Source organism: Bidens hawaiensis, unplaced genomic scaffold (genome assembly GCF_021521415.1).
Source record: "Bidens hawaiensis isolate Kalapana, Puna unplaced genomic scaffold, B.hawaiensis_p1.1 tig00016123_1, whole genome shotgun sequence".
Taxonomy (NCBI): domain Eukaryota; kingdom Viridiplantae; phylum Streptophyta; class Magnoliopsida; order Asterales; family Asteraceae; genus Bidens; species Bidens hawaiensis.
Window position 1 is genome coordinate 261407 of NW_027492467.1, and position 25848 is coordinate 287254.

General features: G+C 37.4%; 1 protein-coding gene and 1 pseudogene across 1 annotated transcript; one reads left to right on the forward strand and one right to left on the reverse strand.

The window, feature by feature from the left end:
* Positions 1 to 529: 529 nt before the first annotated feature.
* Positions 530 to 1579, forward strand: LOC143550656 (18S ribosomal RNA; annotated as a pseudogene).
* A 951-nt stretch (positions 1580 to 2530) lies between these two features.
* Positions 2531 to 22762, reverse strand: LOC143550655 (deoxyribodipyrimidine photo-lyase-like). The gene is made up of 9 exons (XM_077041268.1): positions 22285 to 22762; positions 4654 to 4994; positions 4364 to 4592; positions 4118 to 4275; positions 4012 to 4048; positions 3852 to 3910; positions 3062 to 3143; positions 2841 to 2912; positions 2531 to 2748 (listed from the first exon to the last, which is right to left on the reverse strand). Exons 1-9 carry the CDS (start codon positions 22591 to 22593, stop codon positions 2596 to 2598), a joined length of 1440 nt encoding a protein of 479 aa, XP_076897383.1. The 5' UTR covers positions 22594 to 22762; the 3' UTR covers positions 2531 to 2595.
* Positions 22763 to 25848: the final 3086 nt, after the last annotated feature.

A 25848-nucleotide genomic window follows, 5' to 3' on the forward strand; every position in this document is an offset into this window, starting at 1 on the left:
CCTCCGTATCAAGTGTGCTATTAGTCAAAACGGCCATTGGAACGTGGGCCACGTTGTGGTAATCAGCCATATGCGGGTTATCCTGTTTATTTTTTCGAAATAAGCCTTCTAGATACACTTTTGGGTCACTTTTATGTTTTTTTTTCAAGTTTTTAGGTTTTCTTTTGGGCTGTTGTTTGGCCTGTGCTTATTTGTGCTGACCCAAACCCATTTTGGATTCTCTTTTAATATGTTAAGTTAAGTTGTGATTGATCATTGATCATATTTGAATAAAAAACGATTGGCTTTTCAAATTTCTGCCTTTTGTTTCGAATTTGGAGGTTTGGGGAAGAATCATCATGGGTATTCAAAGAATCAACGTGATTAACCTTCGTTTCATTTTCATAATAACATTAATTAAACACCTATTTTAATTTTGCTCTAATCGACTATTGTCATTCTAACTATTATGGATCGATTACTTAGTATTAATTCATGAATTTTATTTATTACTAATAGCAACCGTAATCGAACAACTAAATCTCGCCCGATTGAATATGATTATGGTTCGGGTTAGTTTTACTCTTCTTTTGATTTGTTTATCAAGTTGGGTTAGTTTATTATTTGATTATTTGTGTTGGGGAGCGAATGGGATTAGATACCCCAATAGTCCTAGCCGTAAACGATGGATACTAGGCGCTGTGCGTTCGCCTCTTGTCCACCTGAGTTGTTTACTTCATTTTCCGACCTGGAAAACCAATGACTCTTCAGGTTAGGTTCTCTTTCAACATAGACATCTCGATGACCATGGATCAACTTCGTTCCACGAAAGCAATGATCGCGGAGAAAGCTCTTTGGTTCCCTTAACTTAGTTTAAGTAAGAAAGACAGTCCGATTTCCTATGCCGAAAGATCGCTCTGGTTTAGCACTTTTCATTTTTTCTTTTCTTCTTTAATAATGTAAGCTATAATTAGTGAGACTGTCATTATCCATTCTGAACTGACCCATGCAGTGCTGTAGCTAAGGCGTTAAATATTCCTCCTGGGGAGTACGTTCGCAAGAATGAAACTCAAAGGAATTGACGGGGGCCCGCACAAGCGGTGGAGCATGTGGTTTAATTCGATGCAAACGAAGAACCTTACCAGGGCTTGACATGCCGCGAATCCTCTTGAAAGAGAGGGGTGCCTTCGGGAACGCGGACACAGGTGGTGCATGGCTGTCGTCAACTCGTGTCGTAAGGTGTTGGGTTAAGTCCCGCAACGAGCGCAACCCTCGTGTTTAGTTGCCATCATTGAGTTTGGAACCCTGAACAGACTGCCGGTGATAAGCCGGAGGAGGTGAGGATGGCGTCAAGTCATCATGCCCCTTATGCCCTGGGCGACACACGTGCTACAATTATAAGAAAAGAAGAATATGTTGTTTTAATTTTAGCATTGTAGTTTTTTAAAAAAATTTGGTTGTGTGTTTTTTTTCTAGGATACTCAAAACCCGATTAACCCAACCCGAATTACCCGTACCCTAAAGACCCGTGAGAGATTTGGGTTGGGTTTCGGGTCAAGATTTAAAACTTTGAAACCCGAATAACCCGACCCGAAAAAAAACCCAAAGAACACCCCTAATGCCATGTCTGAGTTGAACAAGTAAACTCGATCTCAGGAAATGGGATCTACGTGGAAAGTACGATTGACTTGGCTGATCTGTTTAATTAAATATGTTGACATGCTAAAATGTCTATTTAAGTTTTAAACAAGTCGTCATGTCTGCTTGTTTTTAACTCATTTAACTCTTTTATTGCAACCCATCAACCCATCAATTTGCATCAAGACGTTTACCAACTTGGATCACATACCCGACACACTCGTTTGACACGTTGAGATAAACTGTTTAACGGGGTGCGTCCGGGCTACATGATTTTAAGTGTGTTTAGATAACGTGAAACTTTTGACGCAGACAAATATATAGGTAATGCCTGAGATAAAACAATTCAATCTACCAATCTAAAACTTGTTGGTCCATCAACCCAACACAATTAAAATTGTTACTAATATTAATAAATAAATTGTATGAACATATACAGTGTGTATGTTTTAAAAATATACGGCCTTAGAGCATTTTATCATATCCCTTAAAATTATGTGAGGGGAGTTTGCAAATTATTGGGTGAGGTTGTGAGTGTAAATTATAGTGTGGAGAGAGATATATATGTTGATTTAGTGTAATTTGGGGAAACATTGTTTGTTCCTATTTATTTTTGGTTTCGAATTCTCTAACTTGTTATGTCTTGAGAAGTTAGTTAAGTTAGTTATAGTCGTTAAGGTGTATACAGGTCATTAAATACTTAACAAAGACTTATAAATGATCTAAAATGAAGGTAAAAAGATTATCAACGTCAATAACAAGTAAACTTTCATTCAATGTGTATCGATACAAAATCAATGATTTAGAAACATACAATAAATAAAAACAATCTGAAACTGATAGTTCTTGAGGTATACATAGATCAATACATTTATTTATGCATTTACCTTTTTCAGTTTAAATTAGTAAAAGAATATTTAGTAACAAATTTGCAAATCAGAGTAACTCAGATCTAGCGTGTTATTAATTAAGTCGCGCTTAACTATTAACCAAGATTTCCCCTTTTTGTTTCTTGACAGCTCTTACTATCTTCTTAACACTGCGCATGTATGCATCAACGTCAAATTTCCTCGCGCAACCTGCATACGTCATGCTTCTTATTTTCCCATAAACCGGTCTCTCTTGAAAACCCTGAAAACAAAAACAAAGAAAAATTACATAAAATTAATAGATTCTAGATTATATTACAATATTTATGTATAAACATGTAACAAAATACGTACATTGTCGTGTACACTACAAATGGACCACATTATTCCAGCATATCCGTTCGGATCTCTCCCATCAAGACTATACTGTAAATAAATATCAAAACTTAGCAGTGGTAGTAAAATGAGCGGGTTAAACCGTGATAAGAAAACAGGTCGAAATTGTGACATCAAGATTTATGGAAAGACCCTTCTGACATATACAAAATTAAAATTGATGATTGATTATCAAGTACCTTGTCGTTTAAATAGACTGCGCTTTCAACAGCCTCTTGCGGGCTACTCGTCCATTCGAGGATCTTTTTAGCCCAATACATTCTGTTATCATGTTATATTAATTAGATACCAAAAGTAAGTTTAAAATATTAAATCCTATACAAGAAAATTCCAATCTTGATATTCTATACTTTCCTTTTTATCAAATCTAATATATTTTCCTAAAAAATTCTTTATTTCCAATTTATAAAATCTACACATTCTAAACGAGCCAAGCCGCTCGTGAACTACTCAATATTAGCTCGATAAAAGGTCAAAACAAGCCGAGCTTAAACGAGCTTGAGCCTAAATATAAGCTTGTTTAATACTATAGTAAACGAGCCCAAGCTTCATTATTGAGAACGAGTTGGTTCGCAAGCCTAAAGCAAACCTATGATTTATATAGTTTTTATTTAACATAATGAATATAAACTTTTATGATAATTATTGTCATATATAATATAGCTAAGTAATAAATATTATGGTACATGCAAAAATTATAATTAGGTAATACACAAAAACTAATTATCAAGTATAGGAGCTAAACCACAGGGCCAAAATAGCAATTACGCTAAATTAACTAATAAACAATAATCGATCTGAGATTGAGGTTGAAAAACTACTCATGAGCCAAGTTTGAGTTGTAGCAACAGAGCTCCAAGCAAGCCAGGCTCAGGCTCTTGTCAGTTAAACGGGACGAGATTAGGCTCGGTTCTGCTGGTGTACAACTCTAGTAAATATTAAAGAATCTTTAAGAAGATTGGTAACTACCTCATATAACCATGCATCTTCCCATGATGAACCATCTCCAACTGAGAAGCATTCCATAGCTGAATATAATAACAAAATTCCATTCATAAGTCAAAATTGGTGAAACTAACAGTTTAATTAACAAATAACAATGCTTTCAACATGGATCAAACTAGTTTACAGGATCTGTTGTTTGTGCATTCTCCAACTGCTCCAGCCTGTATACACCATGTGTAAGTAAGCAATCAACCAAAGTCTAAAACAACAACAAATACTAACGCACTCACGTGTATATGCGTTCGCGTTTGTCAAATGCATGGTCCATCAACGTTGCACGACCCCAGTCACACGCACCCAGAAACGAGTCATAATGAGGTTCGTAATAACAGAAGTTATCAGCTAACTCCCGCCACACAACCAGTTCATCTAGAAACTTATCAACTCCCTTCATATTATAAATCATTAGATAACATTAGAAAAGAATTCCGCATAAAGTTTCTGCTTCTTATGATCTTACACTATAAAGTTCAAACCTGTTGGTAAACTTTGTGATATCTTCGAGTCTCCAGAGCACAACGTTGAGCCGAAATCTGCCCAAAGTGCAAATATGGAGAAAGCCCAGAAACCGCATCTGGCTTCGTTGGGTTATTCCGATCTGCAGAGTAGTTCATCAATCTGGTTTTTGCGAATTCCTTTAACTTTTCTAACGCAACGGTATCTCCAGGTTTACACCACTCATTTTCAGGAACTTCATCTCCTTCACTGTTCATATCAGACTAAATAAGTTTCAACCAAAGTCAACAAAAGTCAAACAACATCTTACCTTGTGACATGTTCAATAAGTTTATCCCAATCAATAGATCTGTTACTGGTATCCCACTTCTTAACTTGAGGCTTTAATGTTGGGAATTCGGTCATATATTCAGGAAGCCGGTTGTTGATCTTGGGTCTAATGGTTCTTGCATAATCTTCTAACTTATCTGATGTCACCCAGACTGGTACAATATTATGTGCATCAACTTCATGAATTGATACAGAATCAGACACCTTCTTGCTTATTTCTTCTTTCCACCCGCGAACTTGTCTCAGAGGCGAAAAATCAGTTACCAAAAGTGAAGCTCCACATTCTTTAACAAAATTTGGAATGGTATCAACAGCTTCACCCTAAATCAAACAGATATGTTCTTCATTTGAATCAGATTCTAAAACACAACATACATTAATAGATCAATACAAATATGGGTGTAAACGAGACTCGAGATCACCTCACTAGAAGCTCGGATATGGTTGAGCTCGATCCTAATTATAAGTATTTCTATTAAACGAGCACGAGCCTGAGCTTCACTTATCGAGCTTCAGATAACTCGTGAGCCTAAAAGAGCCTATTACTTAAATAACTATAATATTAATATTGGTTACTCGATTTTTGTGCAATAAACGGTAACTTATACTTTAAATAATATATGTTTTTAACCCATTTAATTTTTCACTGATGACTTACGTCCATTAACTTTAAAAATAACTACCACATAGTTGTGTTAGTTCTATTTTCTCGACATTTCGGCATAAATTTTGTTGAAATCAGTTATATTTAAAATTTTGTATCCTAATATGAGTGCCAATATCCTTTTGGACATAGCACGACTTTATTTCTGGGTCTTCTCTTTCATTTGCTATAACGAGTGCCGGTAACATAACAAAAGGACGCCAACCGAATTCCTGCCGCATCGCGGAGGAATCCAACTATTTTTTATTTAAATATTAAATATATATTTATATTCCAATTATTATTCATATAAAAAATTATAATAAAAAACAAAACAATATATATCTATACTATATATAATACACCAAACAAGGGTAAATTAAGACACTTGATTTTAACACTTGTTCTTGAGTTTTTTAACCAAGGAAAGAAAATGAGAGGAGAGGGAAGGATAAGAAAGGGAAGGGAAGGGAATGAAATTTTTTTTAATTAGGAAATTTGAGAAAAAGGAAAGGATAACTATGTTAAAAAATAGTTATTTTTAGTAATCATCCCATTTTTAGGAGGATAACTTATTGAGAAAATATATTAATTTAATCTCTCATAACTCCTCATACTCCTTTCCTTTCCATCCTAAAAAATAACTTAAGAACACTCGTTTTTTAACTATCCTTAGTTTTTCTTTCCTTTTCCTCCTTTAAAATAACTCAAGAACAGGGCGTAAGAGTTTTACAAATGCTAATGCATAATGTACATGTATTAGTAGGGGTAAACTTGTCTTTTAAACACAATTCCTTCAACTTACAAGTTTTGTCCCTTATTTTTTAACCATATTATTTTTTTAATTTAACTTTTAAACTAAGTAACTAACTTCTCATCCATTATTTTTAAACGACTATAATATTTTCATACGTTAATATTATTATAAAAAAATTATACCATAAAAACGGACATATTATTCTCGTTTATTTGAATAAGAATATGATATTGTTATATTTTTTTTCAAATTAAATAAATTAATATGTCAGGTAAGGTTGTTCAGTGTCGGTTTTGATGGTTTTTAAGTTAGGCTTGTGAGATGTAACAAGATGAAAATTTTGAGTTTAAAGTATCAACTTTTCAAAGTCTAGGGACTAAATTTGCCAAATTCTAAAGTTGAGGGTTTAAATTAAAAATTCTGATTTCCTGACCCATCGCGCTACGCGATGAGTCAGAGGAGAGCCCCATCGCGTATCGTGATGGGGTACCTGACACAACGTGACACGTGTGCCACGTGGCACTGGTTATCGCCACGTGTTACCACGTGGCAACACTGCTGCCACGTCTTGCCACGTATAGCGGTGCCTGCCACGCGTCAACACGTGGCAGGTCTACGTTGTGAGTCAGCAGACCTATATCGCGATACGCGATAGGTCTGCTGAGGAACCTATCGCGTATCGCGATAGGGACCAAAATTTCGTCTATAAATAGCAGCCAAGGGCTGCTCATTTTCAACATCCCAAACACAGCTTTCATCTCTCTCTCTAGCTTCTCTCTAAACCCCGAGAACCCGATTCACGATCCGCCTCGATAAGCGTGCCACGATCCTTTGTTTGTGTAACGACGTTTCCTCGAAGTTGTGCCACCCTCCACCCACATACCAAGAAGGTGTTGTTAATGGAAAGGAGTCTCGAAAGTCGTGTCAACGAGTGTTGAAGATTTGGCATTCCTCGATTTACATGTCGAGAAGATTAAAGCGGCGTTGGAGTGTTGCTCGTGTCCCTAGGGTATCTATACGCCATTAAGGTTAGGCGTAATGATGAATTCAATATAATTTAATATTATATTCAAGGCTTAAGCCTTAAGTCGAGATTATACTCGATACCTCGATAAAAGAAAAGAAAGATAACATAACAAAGATATGAATAAAAGAATGAATATTTAATGTTGTGAGAACATATATATGTGTGTAAGTATAAATGTAAATATTCTTTGTTATGAAATATTATTTAATGAATAAAGAGTATTCTTAAATTATAAAAGAAAAGATTACGTTTCTTGGAGAAGAAGAAACGTCAGGTTTTGATTATAAACTAAAGGTTTATAAACTTACTTTTAAACTAAATGTTTTCAAGTAAACAAGAATGGAACTAAAGGTTCAATCGAGGATTGAGATATAAGACTAAAGGTCTTAAGCCGGATCGTGTACCAGACTAACAAATATTTATACTCGTACTATAGGTCCGAGATAAATAAAGGGAAAGACCATTGGACGGTGAGTGAAGCCGATCCTAAAGAGACAATGTGAATACTCCCCCAAACTTTTATTTATTTAAAATGAGTCAAACTTGTTATTTGAAATTAGTTACAAGGAACTATGTGTTCCTAAAACCGTTATGAATAAGGGTATAAACCTAGCCCTCAGGCTGTGGTATACGTATGTCTGGATCCTTACATAGGTGGTACTATGCGATGTGTGGGCATGATCGCACCACCTTTGGTCGTAGGATGCTCTCCTGCAGGGAGTACGACCGTTGTGTATATTTACGAGTATTTAACTAAGTTGAACGCTACGGTGTTTGCTGAGATGACCTAGAGTAGAGGCTCATATTTATAATGTGTTATTTGACTTTGTTATTCCTAAGCCACGTTTGGCCGAGGCAGGCGTAGTCTCGAGGGGTAATAAAGTAAAAGAGTTATTTTGCGTCAGCATGTTCACCAGCATTCGTTGCTGACGTATTTTATTACATTTTGCAGGTGAAGAAAGCTAGAGCTTGGAAATGACGAAGTACTAATATCCGATGGCTCGGATTCTTTTTGTATAAGATTAAAATTGTGGTTTGTATATAAACAAATAATATTTTGTTAATAACTTAAACGGGTGTTTTATAATTCCCGTCTTTTGAATATATATAAATGTTACACTTTTGATCCTTAAAGTTTTATAAGTCTTCCGCAACATAACGCAACTCTGATTTATTTACAAACACGATACCAACTTACGGGTCGCACTCCTAGGCCCTAGAAAGGGGTGTGACAGGCTTGGTATCAGAGCCATCGATCTTAGCGAATTGGATATCATAAAACAATACCCAAGCGTCGATCCAAGTATAGGAAACTATATGATTATTTGTTTTAAGATAAGATAGGCTGGTAACCTTTCTATCCCTCTCTACATTCTAAACCACCCGAATTAATAGATGTCATTCAAAGCTATGATGGAAAATTTTGTTCGCAAGGCCAAGGAAGCTGGTATAGCCGAACCCTACCCCGAAGACAACATTAGCGATAGATACTACGAAGCGTTCTTTGATCAACACGTGGAAAGAGACTTGTCCAAACCCCTATACTATCCCGGAAGTAGGCACTACCCAATCGACGTCCCCGATAGTCCACCGAAGCCAAGTGTTGAGGCACCGAGGCATTCAAGCTATCATCCACCGACTTTGCCAATGTATCGACCGTCGGAAGTACCAGCATACCACCCATCGGAGATCCTTACTTATCAACCCACGGAAGTACCACAACATTTCCCAACTGGTTATGTACCGTCAAATCCACATCCGTCATACGCCTTTCTGTCAGACTTACCTATCAAGGAGGAACCACAAAGCCCATCCTCCGACTGGATGAGTGTCATTCCGACCCATGTCGATGATTTATCGGAAGCTCCACCATGAATGAAGTTAGCTCCCAACCAAAGAATAACGAAGGGCCGTCCCGCAAGCCAAAAATGAGGGTAATGATGCCCTACGAAACAATCAAGATGCTCTGAATGGAGAACAAAACTGTACAACCAATGGAGGAAGATGAACCAGAGAAAGAAGAACCGGAGGAAGAAGAACCCACCGAAGAAGAGGATCCCGATGAGGAAGAAGATGATGAGGACCCTGAAGAGGAGTCCGAGGAAGAAATGGAAGAAGAGCATCCCGAGAACCCAAACGAGATGACAAGCTCAATGAATGGATCACTCACTTCCAATCCAAGCTACGGTTCCGTTGATCCGTATGTTCAATATCTGGAGCAACTAAGGAACCAAGCTTCGTCAAGCTTCCCGCCATTTCAAAGAAGAATTTCCTCGATTCAAGAACAAGCCGATGAAATTCGCGAGCAAAATCAAGCCGTCAAGACATACCTCTACCTTGCATCTGATCAGACTTATGTTCCATATCCTGAACCGCGGGACCATTACGAGATGGTAACACTGGGTTATCGCGACCCACCTCCACAGTACGGATACCCTAACATAGTCCCGCAGTCGTATGAGGAACATCTGGATCGTGCATTGCATGAGACCGACGACTGGAGGAAGAAGGTAGATGAAAAAGAGAAGAAAAAGAAGAAAGTTGGAGAAGCACTCCTTCGTAAATGCAACAAACTAACGAAGGTTGTGAAGAAGTTCTTGAAGGACTAAAGATGGTGGAATTCGATATGAAGTTATATGTGTAAAATAGTTTTGTATGTTATGTGTATGAATAAAGAACGTTTGAAACGTTCTTATGTAATGATAGGACTAGCTATATATATATCGTGGGAACGATATATATATGTATTGTAAAATATATATATCCTTTGGATATATATATAATGTGTAATAAATAAAAAGTGTGTTTGAAAGAAATATTGTTAAAATTTCAGACTTAATTGAAAAAGATAAAAAGAAAATGTCTGAAAAAAGCAATAATAACGAGAATGCTCGTAAAGAAAAAGAAACGGAAGACAAGGGGAAAGGCCCCGAGAACGAGCGAGAGGAAGAAATTCCCGATAAATATATGAATAAAATTCAAAAGATGATAAAAGATGCCGTGAGGGAAGAATCTATGAATAGATCTCATTCTAGGCAATCTCGAAATTCTCAATCTGTTAATCCTTCTAAACCCGTTAAATCCCGACCTAATCCCTCTCGAGTTGAAGAGAGTGTGCATGAGTCTAACGCCGACGGCGGAGTTAGACATGAGTTCAAGAAACTCAAGATAAGCGGTTGTTCGTTTAAAGATTTCAAGTACTATGGACCGAAAGAATTCCATGGTGACAAGGGAGCCATTTCAACCGTGAGGTGGCTCGAGGAGATGGAAACAATCGTAATCACTAGTAAGTGTTCTGAGGTTGAGAAAATTCAGTATTCAGCCCTTATGTTTAAGGTGAAGTGTTGGAGTGGTGGAATGATCTGTTGATGAGCAAAGGGAAAGATGTTATGTATGGTTTAAGTTGGGAAGATTTTAAAGCCTTGTTGATGGCCAAGTTCTGTCCCATGCACGAGACTGATCAGCTTCAAACGAAATTTTTGAATCTCAAGGTCGTTGGGACAAACCTACGCGAATACAATACCAAGTTCCATGAGTATTGTCGCCTTGTTCCCCAGCTGGTTCACCCCGAATCCAGCAAAGTCACGAGATATATTTGGGGACTTCCGCGGGAAATCCGCGACATGTTAAGGTCTCACCTACCACAAACCGCTGACTCTGCAATGGAGTTGGCCGGTTATCTAATGGCGGCATGGTTCGTAACAGAGAAGAAGACAAGAAGGTTACGACACCAACAACTCAAGGAAGAACAAGTGGAGGAAATAATCGCTTCAAGGGTAAGGGTGTTAACCAAAGTCGATTTAATTCAAACGCCCCACAATGCAAGACGTGTAGGAGGTATCACAAGGGCCGTTGCAACTTCGCCCCGCCTCCTAAAGTGTGTGAATCATGCAATCGCACTGGTCACGATGCTGCTGATTGCTGGAAGAAGAGGATGACTTGCTTTAATTGCAAGGAGATGGGCCATCTAAGTTTTGAATGCCCAATGAACAAGCCTGCTGCTGGTGGTGCGGGTGGTAGTGGCAAGGACAAAAAGGGAAACGCTCGAGTCTTCGTACTCGACACAAAAAGGGCCGCTAATGTGCCAGAACCATAACCGGTACGTTTCTAGTTAACGACACCTATGCTAGAGTTTTGTTTGATTCGGGTGCGAATTTGAGTTTTATAGATTATAGTTTCTGTAGTCTATTAAATGAACCATTAACTAAATTGGATGAATGTGACACTCGTCAATTTCAGGTTAACTCCGTTAATCCAAACTCCGTCAATTCAAACTTAAGATCACTAGAACTATAACGCACATCTCATTTCATTTAAACTAGGGTTTTAAATGACGCTTGACAATCACTACACATGTAGTCTTTCGAGATTGCACCGAAACGCAAACGAGTTGACTCAAACCGTTGGTGAACAAACGAAAAACACCAAAACAATAAGTAATTGATAATTATATGTTAGGCTTATGTGTTATTTGATAATATTGAGTAGAACATTAACTCAAGATGCAAAAAGCTATTTTATGCTAGAAAAGTAATAACTAAAAGTTGAGGGGCCATTGTGTAATATAATTATTATTAATTAATAACAAAAACCCTAACCTCCTCTCTCCCTCCCAAACCCGATCGGCCCCCGCCTCCCTCTCTTCTTGGCTGCCGTCACACTACACACACATACACACAAGGATTTTCAAGCTTTTGGCTGAAGAATTAAGGTGCTAGAAAGGTATTAACAACTACTCTATGCATTCCATATGTTTAATTTTGATATTGAATGGGTTAATCAAAACCCTAATTCACGAAATTGATGATTTAGGTGAGTTAGGGTTTGATTATATGTTTGATGATGATTTGCTAATGAAATTGATAACCTGTTGTGTTATTGTTGTTTGTTAATCATTGTTCTTTGATTTTAAACTTTCAAGAAAAACCCTACTATGTGTGTAATGTGAGATTGACATGCATGGTTGGTAAATATTGTTTCTAGAGTGTTATATGCATGGATTATGGTTCATAGATTGTTGTTATGTTGAGTTTTGATGTAAACTGGTACTGGAAAGATTGTTAAGTTTATGTTTAGACGACTGTAATTGAATGTTAGTGTGGTAATTGGTCGAAATTATTAACACTATAGTATACTTGGTTGAGTCTAGTTTCTATAAAGTCCAAGTTTGTAATTTTTGGACGTGTAAAAGTTAACTTTTATTATTTTACAAAACTGAAGTGCAAGTCTGAATTGTGAGGTCTGTTGTTAGGCTGTTTTGAAATTATCATATCTCATAAACTACAAGACCAAATGGGTTGGTTCCACTTCTGGAAGTTAACATGTTGATTTAAGAACCTAACCCAATTGGTCTTGCATTAATTGAAATTACCATTTAACGGGAATAACAAATATCATTCTGTTACGCATGATTTTGACTGCTGTGAATTTACTGTCATGTTTTGGTCTTTGTGAGAAAACTGTGTGGAATAAAAATATAATAAAAATAGTTCTGGAAACCTAACTCATGTGTGCTTTTGTGACGATTTTTGGTGAATTAATTGATATGTTGTGATCTGTTGAATAGAGTAATCTTTCAAGTAGAAATCTGTCTTGATAAAACTAGCTGCTGAACTATACGAAATTACATGAAACGTACTTGTTGTTAGATAATTGCCATGATTTTGACTAAATTGCCTTTGTGGGGAATAATTGCTAGTAATGTACAATATTAATACTTGAAACGTAAGTAGTTGTTCACACATGTAACGTATCACCAATGTGTTTGTTGAGTCACACACAATTCACAAACGAAACACGAAACGTATTTCATGCATAGGTATTATGTGCCGAGTCTAGAGACTCAATAATAGTTCCAACACTTAGAAAATCTCATTCTTGTTTTAGAACGCTAGTGAGGACTTTCTGTGACGCGCATCTCTTGGTTGACTTGTTTTTGAATTCTTCGCAAACAGTGAGTTTCACGTTCCCCTTTTACTCTTTTAAACGCTTTTTACTTGGGGGAGATAACATACTCCAAAACGCTTTAGATTTTGTTATTAGTTATATATCACTTGTAAAGGCTAAGTGGCAAACGAACCAACTAAAGTCCTTCATAACATCGAACCGTTTAATATTTGTATAATAGCGAGTCATTGTTGAGTAGTACTACTGGGTTTGACAAACCCCACCCAACTCTAAACTCGACTGGAGGTCGAGTGGGTGTAATCTTGGCTAACACATTTTCCATGGTCGTGGTAGACATGGTGGCAAGGCAATTGATAAACAGTCAGCTTCGGTGTCAAACACTTAGTAATACTTGTTTTATAGGTTAGCTACCTATGGATATATAATTGATTTAACATTATCTGGTAACGCAAACGCAAAACGTAAATGCAAACGCTTTATTTATATAAACTTGTGAACTCACCAACCCCGTGTTGACACTTTTAGTATGTTATTCTCAGGTAGCCGAGGCGGGCGCACGGTATAGGAACATGCATTACATTGAACTCTATCGTTTTTGCAAACATGTTTTTAAACTGTTATTAATTGGGTTTTAAGTCGTCCTGCGTGACGCAACACTTGGTTTATGAATTTACGCTTCCGCACTTATTTACACTTAAATGTTTCGTGGTTTGAAAACTTTACCTATGGTGTTTGATTATAACTAATGATTCTGATCCTGTTAGTTCACACCCTCTGACGGTAAAACTCCGTTAGTGGATTTTGAGGGTGTGACAATGAAACTCTAAGCGTCGAGACTGCTAGCGGTGAAATAGTTAAGATCTACGAATCCCTTGAAAACGGAAAAATCCTTCTAGCTGGTTATTTGTTACCTATTTGTTTGTTACCCATGAGATTGGCTGGTTTTGATATTGTACTTGGTATGGATTGGTTATCCGATAACCAAGCCCATATCATCTGCAATAGCAAAACTGTTGAACTTCAAGCCCCCGATAAATGAACAATTCGAATTGAAGGGGACAAGGACGCTGGCCAAGTTAGCTTAATTTCTATGATTAAGGCTAACAAATGTTTGAATCAAGGATGCCTCGCATTTATGGCCTACGTCACTGAAGAGTCTAAGCCAAAAGAAATCAAAGATGTTCCTATCGTTTCCGAATTTTCTGACGTCTTTCCTAATGAACTCCATGGTATTCCTCCCGATCGTGAAGTAGAGTTTAGGATCGATCTAATTCTCGGTACTGCTCCGATCGCAAAAGCACCATATCGCTTAGCGCCAACCGAAATGAAAGAGTTAAAGAAACAACTCGATGAGCTCTTGGAAAAAGGTTTCATTCGACCGAGTTCGTTGCCTTGGGGAGCACCGATTCTATTCGTCAAGAAGAATGACGGTTACATGAGAATGTGTATCGACTATCGTGTGTTGAACAAAGTTACAATAAAAAATCGATATCTTCGTTCTGGCTATCACCAACTTAAAGTTCAATCTGAAGACATTCCAAAGACTGCTTTCTGAAAAAGGTATGGACATTATGAGTTCACGGTTATGCCGTTTGGACTTACTAATGCTCCGGCCGCATTCATGGATATGATGAACCGTATCTGCAAGCCTTACTTGGATAAATTCGTGATCGTATTCATCGACGACATATTTATTTATTCAAAGTCAAATGCTGATCATGAAACCCACCTTCGTACCTTGCTTGAAATTCTAAGAACCGAGAAGTTGTACGCCAAGTTCTCAAAGTGCGAGTTCTGGTTGCACGAAGTGCAATTTCTTGGTCACATCATTAACGTTAAAGGTATTCAAGTGGACCCCGCAAAGATTGAAGCTATCTCTAAGTGGGAGATTCCGAAGTCGCCAACTGAGATCCGAAGTTTCTTAGAATTGGTCGGCTACTACTGTAGGTTCATCGAAAATTTTTCTCGTATCGCACTTCCCTTAACCTCGTTAACTCGTAAAAACATCAAGTATGAATGGGGAACGAAGCAACAAGAGGCGTTCGATATACTCAAACAAAAACTCACCCAAGCACCTATCTTGGCTTTGCCAGAAGGTACTGAGGATTTTGTAGTCTTTAGTGACGCATCTCACTCGGGTTTGGGATGCGTGCTAATGCAACGCAAGAAGGTAATTGCTTATGCCTCTCGTCAATTGAAAGTACATGAAAAGAATTACACGAATCACGATCTAGAGTTAGGCGCCATAATCTTTGCACTTAAGATTTGGAGGCACTATCTCTATGGAGTACGATTTACTGTGTACACTGATCATAAGAGTTTGAAACACATCTTTGATCAAAAAGAGCTCAACATGCGCCAACGGCGATGGATGGAGACTCTTAACGACTATGATTGTGAGATTGTGTATCATGAAGGCAAGGCCAACGTTGTGGCCGATGCCTTAAGTCGTAAAGAGCATGAAAAACCTAAAAGGGTTCGAGCTTTGCGCCTAGAACTTCAAATTGATCTCTTTGAGAAAATCAAATCCACGCAAACGCAAGCAATTAAAGAAAACCAAATCTCCGATGAAAAACGCAATGGCACCATTGACTCGTTAGTCAAAGGTGATGATGGTATCCTAAGACTCGGTAATAGGATTTGGGTACCAATCATTGGAGGTTTGCCTAAGAAAATCTTGAATGAAGCTCACCAGTCGAAATACATGATGCATTCCAGAAGTGATAAAATGTACCACAACCTAAAGACGAACTATTGGTGGAATGGGAAGAAAAAGGATGTCGCTTCGCATGTTGCGAAATGTTTGACTTGTTTGAAAGTCAAGGCTGAATACCAAAGGCCTTCGGGATTGCTACAGCAACCCGAACTTCCCGTATGGAAGTGGGAGTTAATTACTATGGACTTTATTACGAAACTCCCAAAGACGACTCGACAACATAATGCGATATGGTTAATTGTAGATCGTTTGACCAAATCTGCACACTTTATACCCATCAATGAGTCGTATTCTATGGATAGATTAGCACGTATCTATGTAAACACCATTGTCGCTTTGCATGGAGTACCACTGTCTATAATATCTGATCGAGACAGTCGTTTTACGTCTCATTTCTGGAAAAGCTTCCAACAAGCCCTCGGTACAAAGTTGAACCTTAGCACTGCTTATCACCCACAAACCGATGAGCAAAGCGAAAGGACGATTCAAACGTTGGAAGACATGCTCCGCGCTTGTGTGATCGATCTAGGTGGAAGTTGGGATGACCACTTACCCCCTAATGGAATTCTCGTATAATAATAGTTATCACGCAAGTATTCAAACCGCACCGTTCGAGGCGTTATATGGTCGAAAGTGTAGAACGCCCGTGTGTTGGTCTAAAACCGGAGATAATCAATTGTTTGGACCCGAGATAGTCCAAGAAACAACCTACAAAGTCATTCAAATCCGAGAACGACTTAAGACGGCACGTGATCGCCAAAAGAGTTACGCCGATGTCCGTCGTAAGCCGTTAGAGTTCAATGTCGGTGACAAAGTGTTATTGAAAGTCTCGCCTTGGAAAGGCGTTGTTCGCTTCGGTAAGAAAGGAAAATTAAGTCCTCGATTCGTTGGACCTTTTGAGGTACTCGAACGAATTGGCACGGTTGCGTACCGGTTGCGACTGCCTGAGGAAATGCAAGGGATACATGATGTATTCCATGTCTCGAATCTGCGTAAGTGTTTGACCGATGAATCGTTGGCTATGCCATTAAAAGACATTGAAATAAATGAGAACTTAAAATTCGTAGAACGTCCAATTCAAATTGAAGATTCAAAAACAAAGAAGTTAAAGAAAAGAACGTTGAAAATTGTGAAAGTAAAATGGGACTCGCGTAGAGGGCCCAAATATACTTGGGAACTCGAATCGGAAATGAGAAAGAAATACCCCCACTTGTTCGAGTAAAGCAATCTCGAGGACGAGATTTGTTACAAGGTGGGGACGATGTAACAACATGAAAATTTCGAGTTCAAAGTATCAACTTTCCAAAGTCTAGGGACTAAATTTGCCAAATTCTAAAGTTGAGGGTTTAAATTAAAAATTCTGATTTCCTGACTCATCGCGCTACGCGATGAGTCAGAGGAGAGCCCCATCGCGTATCGCGATGGGGTACCTGAGAAAACGTGACACGTGTGCCACGTGGCACACGGTGGCACTGGTTATCGCCACGTGTCACCACGTGGCAACACTGCTGCCACGTCTTGCCACGTGTAGCGGTGCCTGCCACGTGTCAACACGTGGTAGTTCTACGCTGTGAGTCAGCAGACCTATATCGCGATACGCGATAGGTCTGCTGAGGAACCTATCGCGTATCGCGATAGGGACCAAAATTTCGTCTATAAATAGCAGCCAAGGGCTGCTCATTTTCAACATCCCAAACACAGCTTTCATCTCTCTCTCTAGATTCTCTTTAAACCCCGAGAACCCGATTCACGATCCACCTCTATAAGCGTGCCACGATCCTTTATTTGTGTAACGACGTTTCCTCGAAGTTGTGCCACCCTCCACCCACATACCAAGAAGGTGTTTTTAATGGCAAGGAGTCTCGAAAGTCGTGTCAACGAGTGTTGAAGATTTGGCATTCCTCGATTTGCGTGTCGAGAAGATTAAAGCGGCGTTGGAGTGCTGCTCGTGTCCCAAGGGTTTCTATAAGCCATTAAGGTTATGCGTAATGATGAATTCAATATAATTTAATATTATATTCAAGGCTTAAGCCTTAAGTCGAGGTTATACTCGATACCTCGATAAAAGAAAAGAAAGATAACATAACAAAGATATGAATAAAAGAATGAATATTTAATGTTGTGATAACATATATATGTGTGTAAGTATATATGTAAATATTCTTTGTTATGAAATATTATTTAATGAATAAAGAGTATTATTAAATAATAAAAGAAAAGATTACGTTTCTTGAAGAAGAAGAAACGTCGGGTTTTGATTATAAACTAAAGGTTTATAAACTTACTTTTAAACTAAAGGTTTTCAAGTAAACAAGAATTGAACTAAAGGTTCAATCGAGGATTGAGATATAAGACTAAAAGTCTTAAGCCAGATCGTGTACCCGACTAACAAATATTTATACTCGTACTATAGGTGCGAGATAAATAAAGGGAAAGACCCTTGGACGGTGAGTGAAGCCGATCCTAAAGAGACAAGGTGAATACACCCCCAAACTTTTACTTATTTAAAATGAGTCAAACTTGTTATTTGAAATTATTTACAAGGAACTATGTGTTCCTAAAACCGTTATGAATAAGGGTATAAACCTAGCCCTCAGGCTGTGGTATACGTATGTCTGGATCCTTACATAGGTGGTACTATGCGATGTGTGGGCATGATCGCACCACCCTTGGTCGTAAGATGCTCTCCTGCAGGGAGTACGACCGTTGTGTATATTTACGGGTACTTAACTAAGTCGAACGCTGCGGTGTTTGCTGAGGTGACCTAGAGTAGAGGCTCATATTTATAATGTGTTATTTGACTTTGTTATTCCTAAGCCACGTTGGGCCGAGGCAGGCGTAGTCTCGAGGGGTAATAAAGTAAAATAGTTATTTTGTAACATCCCAAATATTATAATATTAAATAAAGAAAGTTGCGTTAAATTGTCGTGTGTTATATAATGTTAACTAGCACCTAATAAGGAATAGATCATGGACTTGGACTAATTAAGATGGATTAAAGGGAATGAGCCTTAGGTCCATGGGCTTTAAGGGATATAAATATCCCCTAAACCATCCTAAAACCCTAAATCCTCACACTTTCCATCTTATCCTCTACACACTCAAAACACACACCACATACCACCCTATACACGACCGAGAGAGAGAGAGACGGGAGGGACTTGAGGCCAAACGAACGTTAGTTGGTATTAGATCTTTATTATGCGAGCTATATACAAGATCTAGAGTGCGTAAACAAGTTAAACGAGATCCAAACGAACACTAAAGATATGTTCTTGACCCTTTAAAGTTTATGTTTTTAGAATTGGTTAGCCTTGAAACTTAAAACGAGAGTAGATCGGGTATAAACAAAACGTAAAGTTATAAACTTGATGTTAAAACGAACCTAATGAAACCGTAAACATAAACGGCTCGTTTAAGATAAACCTTAGAACCAATATTTATGTATTACCGGGCCATGTTTTACCCAAACAAGACCATGGGAATGATCACGGGTTCGATTAACATCATATCTAGGAATTTCTCGGTAAAACGATGATGATTTTGGGGATTTAGGGACGAACAGCGGCGGCTACTGAACAACTTCGCCCACAAGCGAACTTCGCCTACAAGCAAGTTCGCTTGCAAGCAAGTTCGCCGAACCGATCAACTTCGCTGATTGATTAAGTTCGCTGCCGGTTAAGTTCGCCAGATACTAAGTGCTAGCTATAACTTCGCCACTCTAAGTTCGCTCACGTATAAGTTCGCCTATGAATATGTTCGCTTGTAGTTAACTTCGCTTAATGCTAAGTTCGCTTGTATATAACTTCGCTTATATACAAGTTCGCTTACAATTAAGTTCGCGTAAGTTAAGTTCGGTAATGAATCGGATAGCGAATCAGACTTAATTCGTTATGAGGAATGAGCTAACGAATTAGGAAATAAATTAAAATCCTAGTGAAAAAATATGTTAAGACAGTTAATGTAAATAAAATTTTTCCAAGCTGACCTGGCAGCTCGACCCAAACCAGGGGCTCTGCCCCTTGGACCCTGCTAGGGGCTACCGCCCTAGACCCCGCTGCCAGGGGCACTACCCCCGGACCCTCGTTCGTTGTGGGTAATAAATTAACTAGAAACGCAATATGAAAAGTGATAGTTATAAATACGCATAATTGTTATACAGCTAGCCGTGCACAGTCAAGAAATGAGTAACCATTAATGGAAGAAGTAACCGAGTTCAGGTGAGTTTCTAGCCCCATTCCTTGTTATGTTTTCGGGGCTGTGTGCATACTCGATGTGATAGTTAATACACTTACCTTACGTGAACGATATTCGGATATTGCACGTACCGTTAGGCTATAAATAAAGATATGGATATTGTGTGTAATGTAAGGATGATTGCTTGTCGATACGTGAACAATCTTCGGATATTGCATGTATTGCCAAGAATAGTGATGATTGTCTCCTTATATGGATATTAAATGATAACTTATATATATATAGAGTTCCCTCTACGGATAATATATAGATTGTTCCTTAAATGGAAAGCATAGTGTTCCTTTAATGGAAAGCCCAATGTTCCTTAAATGGAAAGCATAGTGTTCCTTTAATGGAAAGCCCAGTGTTCCTTTAATGGAAAACATAGTGTTCCTTTAATGGAACGCCCAGTGTTTCTTTGATGGAAAACCCAGTGTTCCTTTAATGGAAAACATAGTGTTCCTTCTATGGAAGTATATAGGATACTCCTTCTATGGAGAATATATATATTTAGAGTGTCCTTCTATGGAGAACATAAATAGTAGGGGTAATAGTAATAGTTCTTTTATTAGATATTATGTGACGTTCCTCTTATGGATATTTACACAAGGTTAGGATATGTATGTAGGTAAGATATGTGTATGTATTATATGTTGCCTAATTAACTAGAACTCACTCAGCATAGCTGACTTTTAGTATCCACGCAGGTGAATATGATTACAGAGCTAGCATGAGGTTGGCACATGACATGGATTGAATGGCTGACATCTGAAGATGGAAGATAAATGATGATTTAAATAAGATGCTAATATTATGTTTTAACGAAAAGATCAAATGTTTTGTATCAAATGATTAAAGTTAACATTTCCGCGAAAGTTTTAATAAACTCTGATTTGTAGAACTGTGTTTATGAGTAAATCCGACGTTAAAGTGAGGCACCGGGAACGGGGCCTTACATATTTTGCGTCAGCGTGTTCACCAGCATTCGTTGCTGACGTATTTTATTACATTTTGCAGGTGAACAAAGCTAAAGCTTGAAAATGACGAAATACTAATATCCGATGGCTCGGATTCTTTTTGTATAAGATTAAAATGGTGGTTTGTATAACATAAACAAATAATCTTTTGTTAATAAATTAAACGGGTGTTTTATAATTCCCGTCTTTTGAATATATATAAATGTTACACTTTTGATCCTTAAAGTTTTATAAGTCTTTCACAACATAACGCAACTCTGATTTATTTACAAACAAGATACCAACTTACGGGTCGCACTCCTAGGCCCTAGAAAGGGGTGTGACATGAGACCAACCGTTAATACCGATTTTTTGTTGTTCAAAACCAAAATGAACAATTGAAAGTTGAAACCGAATCGTTACCAACGACCTAATTCCAGTTTGGTTTCACAGTTTAAACGTTAATAATAAATTTAGTTTATAATAATTATTAATTTAACTGTACCATCAATTTTAACGAAACACCAACATAATATAATATTTGAGAGGATCATAATAAAGAATTATAGTTTTATCTACATAAATGGTAAATATTAATGGAAGACCTACGACGCGAAATAATAACAAGAATTACAAAAAGAATTATACTGCAATTAGGTTAACTTAAAGTTGTAATAGCCAAGTTATGTGTATTAAAAAGATTATTTTCAATTACATTTTAACTATATCTAATATATATAACAAAACATATCTAATAATTAATAATAAAAAACATTAAAATGCATTCAACATTTACAGTTTGATCTGGTTTCATATGGCTGGTTTCCAGTATAAACGACGAACCAATCGTTCACTACGTTTTGAAAATTTTGAAACCGACCAACTAACCGAAAGTAATTAAAGAGATAGAAAAAAGAAGCCAAACCAATGACCGGTTTAAATTATTTCAAGGTTTTAACTGAACCATAAAAACTCATATTTGTTACGTGATTAACAGTGTCTGTGTTCAAACACCCACTGCATCGCTCGAGCACCCGTTTAGTTATGTTATACATATTCATTATAATTATAATTTATATAAAAATGACTATTAATGTATACAATTACAAATTAACTAATCTATTCCTATTCCTGACATATAAGTAACTACCCATGGCCTCATTTCACAATTTTGTGAGCCCTACCTCTTTTTCCCGTTTCTCTTATTTCGCCTTTCATCCCCTCCTTCGAAATACATAAATTTACAACTTGCATAACTAAAGAAAATTCATTTCGGCGTGAATAACTACTTTTGAGCTCGGGCTCTACACCACTACATCAATATCATTAAACACACTGCCAAAAATGAAAGAAAGAAATAAATCAAAACCTGAAACAAGAAGAACGGAACGTGGAGAGTTTGTTCGAGCTCGCAATGAAGTTGTTGTAACCCTCTGAGCATAAAACCCAACTGACGAGCTTTAGCACCCAAGAAGTGATCAAACAAATTAAACGCAACCGCAACGGGTACATCTAGCCTATTCGCTTGATCAGCTGCATGAATCAACGCCCAGTTGTCTCTTATCCGTTGATCTCTGAACATCCAGTAGACAACAGGGCCTAGTTTAGTCGACGGTTCCTGCTTTAAAACCCTGATTCTGCCTAACTGAACGGCGGTTGAAGATGAAGCAGAGGCCATTGATGAGAGTGAGGTTGTTAATGAATGTTACATGAAGAATTTGGAGGGAAAATTGTGGTTTGAAAGTGTACACGTCTTTAAATATGGTTGGTCCAGATGTTGTACACGTCATATCCTAAATGTATTGAATTGAATTTGATGTGATGGTTTCCACCGCCGTAGAGTCTCCACGTCGCCGGTATCCACCGTCGTCTTCAACTATTTATTTAATAATTAATTAATTAAAGATAGTTAGGAACTGAAATGTACTTGGGACTTGTTCCACATGTGGGTTTATATGTCAAATGGTCCTCTCACTCTCATAAGATTAGTTTTTTTGGTCGAGTTCTTGTGGTTAACCAGGTATGAGCATGGTACCGTATCGGTACTGAAAACAGTGATTCTGAAAATCACAAAGTCTTGGTACTGGTACTGAAATATTCAGTTCGGTACGGGTATTGAAGGTAAAAGTTTGGGAAATACTGGTTACGTATCAATCCTGGAACTCAAAACTTTGGTATCGATTCGATAATAATGCTACTAAATCGGTACCGATACAGAATTTGTCCATCCCTACTTGTAACATCCTTTATTAACTTTTATGATTATGATTTATGATATGATCACTAGACTATAAGGTGATGTGGTATGGTTCATCATAATTATTCTTCATTATTTGCCACATTAGTACTCTGTCATTCAACTCAATCTTTTATTGGATGTGAATCATTGTTCATCGTTCTTCATTCATTCTCTCTCTCTCTCTCTCTCTCTCTCTCTTTTATTCGATTTATATTTAATTTGTAATAATAAAAACAGTATTTAAAACTTAAAATAAAAAAAAAAATACAATAAAACTTAAAAATTAAACTTAATTTTTTGCAATTTTTAATATATGTCGAACGGAAGTAATGGACTTCATATATGTTCGATCAAATCCGAACGTAATGCGTCATGCATGTCTTTGTTCTCCAAAGCCAACCTATTATAATTTCTTTGTGTTTCGTCGTCCGTTCATGTTCGACGTTTAAGTCATCCTCGTTGTACTCACAAATTGCATCTCCATCATCTTCAATAATCATGTTATGCATTATTAATATTGCATACATCATCCGTCTAGCTCACTACGTGACAATTTGACTTTAGGACACCAAAAGTGCGTTCAATGACCTTGTCGCCTCTTGAGCCCCCTTAAATTTCTTTCATTGGTCATCCTGTGTACATGTGAATGGTTTCACAAACATGAACCATTCGGGATATATACAATCAGCAAGATAATAACCGTGTTGTATAGTACTCCTATTGAAAAGTAGACTCTTGAATTGATCCATCTAGAACGTCATTTACCTCATCTTAAATTAATTTTGTTTGTAAATAAACTAATTGTCGCGTAACGATAAAAAGGAAACGAAAAACTTGTGTGATGTGTGTGATGGTGGTCATGCCCATCACGCCACGTGCGGGATGGGGTTTTGAGGGAGGGGGGTGTGTGTTCAATGATACCATTCTCCATCATTTTGTCCACATATTGTTGGAATTACGTATGCCCGAGACACATACTTATACTAATGTGGCTAACTGTGTTTGATCCAAGTCGGGTCATACCCAATAACAAGCTAGACAACACCAAATGTATTCCTTTAGTAACTTGATCATTTAAAAGAATACCGAACACTACGTGTTTAGGAAATTGGTTTTCTAAACAAACACACTTGAGGATTTAAATAAATTATCTGGATAATTTATTTATATAAATTAATTATTTAATTGGTTAAATAATTATGTAAATGCATGTACATTTTATAAAATTAAGTTTTATAAAATGAATGGAGATGGTTTTAAATGGTTAAAACAAAATAATAAAAAAAAAAAAAAAAAAAAAAAAAAAGAGCCGTCCACCCCATGTGGGTGGAAGGTTTTGGTCCAATCAAATTCAAGGCTTTCTTTTGGTCCATGTGATGCCTCTTTATGAATCTCCACATCCAAGACATGCATGCATCTTTTTCATTTTGAATTTTTCAAGTGTTAAATCAAGTTCATATCCTCTCTCTTTCTCTCCAAAACCCACGGCTCAAAGTGGGCAGATTTTGGGAGTTTTGTGAGCTAGTTCAAGTGTTCAAAAATCCTAGCAACTAGTTGGTGTTGTTGCTCAAAGCTTGGGGTATACAAAGCTTGAGGGTTTCTCTTTGCAACCTTGCCATTTGAAGACATCATCATCTTCATCCACCTACATCTTCTTCTAAAGGTAGAAGAGGTACATTTTACATTTTGTGAGCATTTTGTTCTTGTAATATTGATCCTTGTTCTTTGGGTTTTAGATTTAACATAATGGTATGTTCATTACAAGTTTTAAAATCTAAGCTTCCGTTGCGTTTTCATGTTAAATATGGTTAACTTGAACTTTGATAATCTTGTATAAAACCCAACAATGGCATCAAGAGCCGGTTACAAGGACTTATGCTTCTTACATGTTCATAGATTTCGGTTTTTTCATGGGTGAAAAAGGGGTCCGAAATTTTGGTGGATTTTACCCCTCATGGATTTGTAAGATCTTGACATGCATGGAAAGATCTTAGGAAACCATTATTAACATTTGGATGTTGAAAATAAAATAAAAAAAAATAATAAAAATTTGGGCCGTAGCCTCTTGGGGGGGGGGGGGGCCGATTTTATTTGGTGATTTTGGGCATTGGTTGCTTAGGTTGCATGCTTAGAACATTTGGTATGTTTGGATGTGTCATAACCGAAACCTAGACCTTGGATGTGTTGATTGTTGTTTGTGTATGTTGATTATGTTTATTATTCAATATGGTTGTAATAATTCATAATCTTAGGCTTGTGTAATTTATTTATTCATAAGTTGGTTTGTAATAAATAGATTAGTTGCATTTTCTTTTTTTAGAAAAATATGTATTAGGATACATTTTGTAAAAATTGAAGATGCAAGAATTGGTGGATTTGGGCCTTGGACCGAAATTTTGGGCTTGTTGGGCCTCACCGGCCCATCATGGGATTCAAGCCCATTAGGCCCATAAATTTCACTCTTGGGCCCAAGAAGACTTTTGGAAGTTTGGAGCCCATTAACAAGCCCAACAAGAACACAACAACTTAGAAAGGATACTTGAAGCATTTGGATGCAAGGTCAAGTGGGAGTCAACATTCCATCCTTGTGTCATGTTTTGTCCCTTAGGTGTGACTTATGACCTATACTTGTTTCGGCTAACAAGTATGGTCAAACTTAGCGGTTCTCGGTTATGACTATATTTTGCATATGTA